At 37.8% G+C, this 8,571-nt stretch overlaps 1 protein-coding gene across 1 annotated transcript; it reads left to right on the forward strand.

The window, feature by feature from the left end:
* The first annotated feature begins 178 nt into the window (after nt 1-178).
* On the forward strand, nt 179-8,535 carry pont (RuvB-like helicase pontin). The gene is made up of 10 exons (XM_034968790.2): nt 179-434; nt 1,163-1,291; nt 1,562-1,736; nt 3,032-3,234; nt 4,188-4,356; nt 4,990-5,081; nt 6,142-6,248; nt 6,613-6,715; nt 7,411-7,502; nt 7,840-8,535. The coding sequence occupies exons 1-10, from the start codon at nt 294-296 to the stop codon at nt 7,997-7,999; spliced, it is 1,371 nt and encodes a 456-aa protein (XP_034824681.1). The 5' UTR covers nt 179-293; the 3' UTR covers nt 8,000-8,535.
* The last annotated feature ends 36 nt before the right edge of the window (nt 8,536-8,571 follow it).

An 8,571-nucleotide genomic window follows, 5' to 3' on the forward strand; every position in this document is an offset into this window, starting at 1 on the left:
TACATAAATCTACCTATTATTCCATCTACGTATATACGTATGTGGACTGTGGCATTTAAATGTTAAAAAAAAATTGTAATTGTAATGTATTCTGGGGGTTGGTGGCGGCAGGCGGCAGGCCACAGAGTACATTATTATACTCTTTGACATTATATATACCATCACAGAGTACTTTTAATGTATACCATATACCGGCAGGGGCGGCACAGAAAGGCGGTCAGAATTTAAGAAAATTAATACCTATTGTTTATTTTTGATGAAATTTGAGATTTGAGAATTGTTAGTATTGCAAAATGAAAATTGAAGAAGTGAAGAGCACTGCAAAGATTCAAAGAATATCGGCACACAGTCACATAAAAGGTCTTGGTTTAGACGAAAATGGGGTTCCGATTCAGATGGCAGCCGGTCTCGTGGGCCAAGAATCTGCGAGAGAAGTGAGAATAATTACTTGTTTCTTGAATATACTTTACACGTTACACAATCCAAATTCAAATTTTTTCTAAATGTAAGAAGTTCATTATAGATGATAACTAAAACTTATTGATTAAACTTTAAGGTTAGTTTTGGTTTCCATGGAGCTTTTATTGTTTTACATAAATGTATTACCATGCTCAAACGCCTAATAAGTATATGATATTATTTTTCACTCCACTAGCTCGACGTACGTCGTAACATTAATATGACTTAGCCGGGTTATAATGTACTGAAATTCATTACGCCTTAAAATAATGCTCCACTATAGAGTGCGTACCCACTATTTTGATATAGCGGTAATATTCACTGTAAAGTGGTTCATTTGCACTTTACATATCTGTAATTTCAAGTTGCGGAGACACGTACTTATAGAGATTTATCCAATTTTCGAATGATTAACATTATTAATGGAAACATGAATACTACATTTATTTCGTTAATATCCACTGGAAAGAGATTAATTTGTCTTAGTCTTGGGCACCCCTATACACTGCGGTTCGCTCAGGATTCTAGATGCAACATACTTGCTACGCTCAGGAGTTACTCTAATATCCCTTGTTACGCTTGGAATTTATCCCAGCGCCCGTGACGTAAGACATTACATTACCCCCATGCTGAATAATCTACTATTAACAACAACATACATAGTAACAACAAACATAGTAATATGATCCATGTTTTTCATCAGGCTGCTGGCATAGTAGTAGATATGATAAGAAGCAAGAAGATGGCTGGCCGAGCTTTGCTGCTGGCTGGCCCTCCAGGTACAGGAAAGACTGCAATTGCCCTAGCAATAGCACAGGAACTTGGCAATAAAGTGAGAATATTTTATTTTCTTTGAATAGTGTAATCTATTAAATCTTCCGAGATCTCGAACGAGACTAATCTTGTAAAATATTGAGATCTCTCGAAAACGAGAATGCAGGCACAGCATATTTCTTGATAAGAACTCAAACTAAGGTTTATTTACATTAAGTATATTAAACATACTGCAAACATCCTGTGTTAGGTTCGGTGAGTGGCTTGTTTGTAATGTGGTACAAATGTATTTCCACCATAATAATTAAACAGTTGTTAAATGTCATAGGTACCATTTTGTCCCATGGTGGGCAGTGAAGTGTACAGCACTGAGATCAAAAAGACAGAAGTATTGATGGAGAACTTTCGCCGTGCCATTGGTCTGCGCATCAGAGAGACTAAGGAGGTGTATGAAGGAGAAGTGACTGAGCTGACTCCTGTAGAGACGGAGAATCCTGCTGGAGGTATCATCATCATGATCAACCAATCACCGGCTCACTACAGAGCACGGGTCTCCTCGCATAGTGGGAAGGGTTTTTGGCCATAGTCTACCACGCTGGCCATGTGCGGAATGGTAGACTTCACACACCTTTGAGAACATTATGGAGAACTCTCAGGCATGCAGGTTTCCTCACGATGTTTTCCTTCACCGTTAAAGCAAGTGATATTTAATTATTAAAAACGCACATAACTCCAAAAAGATAGAGGTGCGTGCCCGGGATCGAACCCTCGACCTCCGATCAGAAGGCGGACGTCCTACCGACTAGGCTATCACAGCTGGAGGTATATAGTGTTTGAAATTTTTTTACAATAATTTTAATGATACCCTACTGTATCCTACTTAGTGTAAACTAACACTATGCATTAGTATAATGCATTCAAAATAAGAATAGGATTGTGGCTAATTCCATTGTACACAATCTATAAACTAAACTAAAATGTCACGCCTAAATCTATTGCTATCCCTTTCATAATTTTGCTTGCGGAAAAGGATGGCACTAGATTTAGACCTGTTAATTTAGTTTAGTTTAGAGATTGTGTACAAGAGAATCGGCCCCAATACCTTTCTGCGATATTGTGGCTTCTTAGCTGGAGAAATGTCTTGATTCAATAATTTTTTAATGTATTTTTAATTAATTTTGTATGGTACTTATACTGTGTGCACAACAAGTATTTGTAATAGTAAGTAAGTTTATTTTTTAGTAAAGTTAGATGGCTGAGTCTTTTGTGTCTATGTAGATTATATAATTATTTATATTAGTGCTAATCCTATTCACCTAATAAACCTTAAATTTAATAAACCTACTCACGATTATAATATGTTACATACCGTGATTCTTCGCGTTATATACCTACTGTAGATTATTTCTTTAAGTAATTAAGTATTTAATAGGTACCTTCGTTGCAGCTAGGCACCGAGGACAAACCTCTGTGGTTTTTTCGGTGTTTTTAGTTTAAGCTTTTATTTGTATGTATTTTGATTTGATAATAAATTTAAAAAAAAATACTCATTTTTACCACTCATAGTAAACAAAATCATCATTCTGTGGCCATATCTCCACAGTATTTTCCCATAAATCATGGCCATTTCCCATTAATCTTTCAGTGTACATATTTCAAAGAACTATAAATACTCAGTTAATTCTTCAACTAGTCTTCAACTTCAAATAGTCTAATAAACAGATAGTATTCAAATAGTCAGTTAATTTATCAAGAAAATTTCATTTTTTTGAAATATGAAGTGCATTTTGTATTTCAGGCTATGGCAAAACAGTTTCTCACGTAATAATCGGCCTAAAAACAGCTAAAGGCACAAAACAGTTGAAGCTTGATCCCACAATTTACGAGTCTCTACAAAAAGAAAAGGTAGAAGTAGGGGATGTTATCTACATTGAGGCTAACTCGGGTGCCGTGAAAAGACAAGGAAGAAGTGACACTTTTGCTACAGAATTTGATTTAGAGGTATGCATACTCAATTTTGTTGTATTCATTGACAATTCTCTGATGATAATTCGTAATTTATGAATTTATTATGTATCGAAAAGCGCAGCGTTGGAAGACCCCCCGCTAAGTAGACACACAAGAGACGCAGGGAGCCGCTGGATTCAGGCGGCGCAAGACCGTAGCGTGTGGAAGTTCATACAAGAGACCTATGTCCAACAGTGGACGTCTATTGGTCGATAATGATGATGACGACGAAATAAATTTATCCTAATCCCAATAACATTATAAATGTGAAAGTGTGGAATGTGGATGTTTGGATATTTGTTACTCAATGACGCAAAAACTACTGGACGGATTCGGCTGTTTGGAATGGAGATAGATTATATCCTGGATTTACACATAGGCTACTTTTGTCCCGGAAAATCAAAGAGTTCCCGCGGGATTTTGAAAAATTTAAATCCACGCGGACGAAGTCGCGGGCATCAGCTAGTAGTCTATAATGCTAAATAGTTTTCGACGCGGCATCATGCACGTAATGACAGGTAGGGTGGGTAGTAATTAGCCACAGCCGAGTGAAAGTAACCGAGTAAGACCGGCCATACACGGACAGCTTGAAGCAGTCAGGATGGACTGCTTCAAGCTGTGACTGCATATTGAACTACAGACTTCTACGTACGTACATACACGAACCGCTCAAGCAGTTGCAACTGAAATTTCATCATGCGGTCAAGCAGTCGCCAGGCATATACTGACTGCTCGAGCTGTCGACTGCTCTCGCGCAGTTACCTCCGCCCGCGCTCTTCATTCCACGTCGCGCATGCTTCCCGCCCGCACGCATCGTTTTTTTCATCTGTAGCTTCAAGCTGTTGACTCTGACTGCAAGAGCGGTCCGTGTATGTCCGGCTTTAGGATATAATTTAAAAGAGTGGCAGACAGGGTTTTGATTTATAACTTGTTATATTTTATTACAGGCTGAAGAATATGTGCCACTCCCTAAAGGCGATGTCCACAAGAAAAAGGAGGTGGTCCAAGATGTGACACTACATGATTTAGACTGTGCTAACGCTAGACCACAAGGCGGCCATGACATTATGTCCATGATGGGTCAACTGATGAAGCCAAAGAAAACTGAAATTACAGGTTAATATTAGAATAGAATAGAATAGAATATGTTTTTTATTCATGTAAACTTTTCACAAGTGCTTATGAATAGTCAGGTAGTTTTAATTTACCATTAATTTCCATAGTTAACATAATGTTATTTTTCATGTCTACACAGCTTTAGGCATTGGCTTTATTAGAAACTAGCTGATGCCCGAGACTTCGTCCGCGTGGAATTAGGTTTTTAAAAATCCCGTGGGAACTCTTTGATTTTCCAGGATAAAAAGTAGCCTATGTCACTCTCCAGGTCTTTTTCTATACCCATGCAAAAGATAACGTCAATCCGTTGTACCGTTGCGACGTGATTGAAGGACAAACCAATAAACCAACAAACAAACACACTTTCGCATTTATAATAAGGGTACTGACTAGCTCATCCACACCGATTTTGCGCGGGTGTAAACATCTTAGTGTGAATCTACGTTATAGAGAAAACCTGAATTCAAAATATCAGGCCTTTTGCAGCAGGAAAATTTCTAATCTCATTAGAAACCTGAAAGTTTACGCAGAAGAAGTCGTGGGCAACTGCTAGTTGTATATATATGCGCTTTGGCGTTAAGCCACTATGGCATTCATTTCATGGTACAAGGCTATTTATTGTTTTATTTTCAGATAAACTTAGAAAAGAAATAAACAAGGTAGTAAATAAGTACATTGACCAGGGAATCGCAGAATTAGTACCAGGAGTATTGTTTATTGACGAGGTATGTAGCTTTTAACATATTTATTGTTAAGTTGAAATTTAATACACAAAATGATTTTCTGTGACCCAAACACGGACATGTCACGTAAATGAATGAATTTTGCATTTGAGGATCACTTTCGGGGGAAAATTAGTAAATTATAATATTTTAAAACAGGTTTAAAGTTATTTAAGAAAGTTGACCAGTCCTCTTCCTTGCCTCTAAAATTACTGAGCCTAAACTTTGAAAAAAATATAGAAAATAGTTACTTATAGATCACTACAGGAAAACCTAAGAAGTCTATAGTTTTAAAAAAACATTGTAAACTCAATATTGTGGCTAATTTACAGTACACAATGGGGACGATTCTCTTGTACACGATGTCTAAACTAAACTAAAATGACACGTCTAAATCTATTGCTATCCCTGTCATAATACTGCTTGCGGAAAAGGATAGCACTAGATTTAGACCTGTTAATTTAGTTTAGTTTAGAGAATGTGTACAAGAGAATCAGCCCCAATCTCTAAACTAAACTAAAATGACACGTCTAAATCTATTGCTATCCCTTTCGTAATGCTGCTTGCGGAAAAGGATAGCACTAGATGTAGAACCGCTAATGTAGTTTAGTTTAGAGATTATGTACAAGAGAATCGGCCGCATTGTGTGCACAAACTTCATCGTACAGAACCCTCTCTACCCAAGTTCAACTCGCACTTGTCCAGTTTTAATTCAGTTATTATACAGCTTTAAAAAGGTTTTGAGTACAAATTAGAGAAACCCTGGCCCGACGCGTCCGTCTGCCTAGAGCTTAGGGAGGCAGCGCGACTGCCGCGCTGCGGCCGCGCTGCTTTGTAAATCCATATAAATAAAAACGCGCGACTGCAGCGCCATACCCGCACTGCGGCCGCTCATCGGTTCATCGATCGCAATTATATGGATTCACAAAGCAGCGAAGCTACACCGCTGCAGTCGCGCTACCTCCGCGTGGCACTTTGCAGCAAATTCGAATGCGCCCTTATTCTGTCGGGTAAACCTATTTTGAAAAAAATCTTAATTAAGTATAATTTTGTTCTTGTCCAGGTTCATATGTTAGACATAGAAACGTTTACGTATCTCCACCGTGCCTTAGAGTCTGCGATCGCGCCTATAGTCATTTTTGCCACTAACAGGGGACGCTGTAAAATAAGGTTAGTTTTCTTTCACAACTTAATTTCATACCATGCTTTTCCATAGCTAATATTGTGCAATGGGAGGCACTACTTCCTGGATGAATAGCAAGTGCCGCGCGCGTCTTATACAACGTATTTTTCAATTATCTATTTGTATTAAGTCGTCGCTGTGGAGGTCAAGAGTGTGAATGGGTAGGATGATAACAAGCCACGACCGAAGCCGTCCACCAGACCGGACCAGTGACCATTAGAAATTTTTAATTATCAAAATTGGCAATAAACTGTTAAAAAACTTAACACCAGGGTAGGAAAACTATTTTTTTCCACATTAAAAGTCTGTTTAAAACGCACAAATAACAAATTGTAATCTTTTTATTTTCAGAGGCACAGAAGATATCATCTCACCGCACGGCATTCCACTGGATCTTCTAGACAGGCTGTTAATCATTCGGACCCTGCCATACAACAAACCTGAACTTTTACAAGTTTGTATTTCATATAGAATTAAATTATGTATCTATAATATAAAAATGAATCACTAAATGTGTTGCTCATCGCAAATCTCGAGAACAGCTGAACCGATTTCGCTAATTCTTTTATTATAATATTCCTTGAAGTACGAGGATGGTTCTTACGGACAGAAAAATTTAAAAAAATTGAATCGATTGTTAGGCGGAATGAAGTTCGCCAGGGCAGCTAGTTTTTATAAAATAGTAGCTGATGCCTTGACCTCGTGCGCGTGGATTTAGTTTTTTTAAAAATCCAGCCTTCCGATTGTGTAAGAAAAACATATTCATTGTTATCGTAATCGACAGCAAATTCTGTTCTTTGATTGGTTGATTCGCTGTTTACATTTTTTCACAGCCAATCAAGAGGCAGAATTCGCTACTGATTACGATTACGATGAACACGTTTTTCTTAACACAATTGGGGGCTGATCTTTAACTGTAACCATGTAAAAATTCACGACGATTCGTTGCCCCATTGCGACATGATTGAATGACCAATAAACCAACAAACATACACACTTTAGAATTTATAATAAGGGTAGATTTTATAAAATAGAATCTAACTTTCTTGTCTGCTCTATGTTTGCGTGGATTTCGCTCCTTTTAAAATCCTATAGGGACATCAACCATTCTTATTTTCATTTAATTTTTGTTGTATTATTTTTTCACAGATCTTAAAACTACGCGCTTCGACAGAGGGAATCTCTATAGATGATGAAGCGCTGGCTGCGTTATCTGAAGTTGGTACCAATAGTACTCTCAGGTGTGTATAAACTTTTAGACATTTTATATTGTACTAGTTGATTTGCTCAGCTTCGCTGAGTAAAATTTGATATACGTGTGAATTTGACAAAGGTTCGAGCGCGGAAAAAATTTACCGTTAAAGTAAAATGGACATTAACTGTCTTGAAGCTCAATTGTATCCAGTCAGGGCTACAAGCGGACACAATGTGAAATTTAAGTTGGTGATACGAAATTTTCGACTTAGAATCAATGATCTTAAGGGGCATTTTACTCGATATTTCAATGCTGGAATTCTTAGATTGTAAGAAGAGAGAGATGTAAAATCTTATTACTAACTTTTTTGTCGTGTTATAAAGGTACGCGGCCCAGTTGCTGACGCCAGCGGCGCTGACGGCTCGCGCTGAAGGAGCGAGTCGTATCACTCCTCAACACATCCGCGCAGTGCACTCTCTATTCCTCGACGCCAAAGCCTCCGCGCGCATCCTCACACAACACTCCGATAAGTACATGAAGTAACATCCTTCAAAAAGATGCCTAAAGTGGCCGTACTTGCGGATTACATTCAAAAAATTATTTTGTATGAAGAACGTAAATACAAGATCAAAGATTGCTGTGGCAAGTTGTATAAGCTTTATTACAATAGACATAGGAATCAGTTCAGCGTAAAGAGCGTATCACGCCGCAACACATCCGCGCAGTACCCTCGCTCTCCGTCGATGCTAAGGCGCATCCTTGCAATAAATAACACTTCGATAAAGTACATGAAGTAAGTAGAAACAGAACAGAAAGCTGTCTCGAGTGGTTGCTCAAACTTTTGTATGAAGACACCATAGAGCGAGGAGACGAACAAAGTTGCTGTGACGATGTTTACAAGCTTTAATACAATAGACATAAGTTCGCGTGACGCGCGAAGCGTTTCGTTCAAAAATTTTGATTTCAATTAAATCTAATTTTGTTAAAATTTTCATTTATGAATAAAAAAACTTCGATTTTGTTTAAACCTAACTCAAAAACGGGTAGCGTATAACAGCTAGTGTATTTGTGTATTAATATTTGTAGAATTTGATTTTAAAAACAATGCACCCAAA

The sequence above is a fragment of the Maniola hyperantus genome, chromosome 5 (genome assembly GCF_902806685.2).
Source record: "Maniola hyperantus chromosome 5, iAphHyp1.2, whole genome shotgun sequence".
Taxonomy (NCBI): Eukaryota; Metazoa; Arthropoda; class Insecta; order Lepidoptera; family Nymphalidae; genus Maniola; species Maniola hyperantus.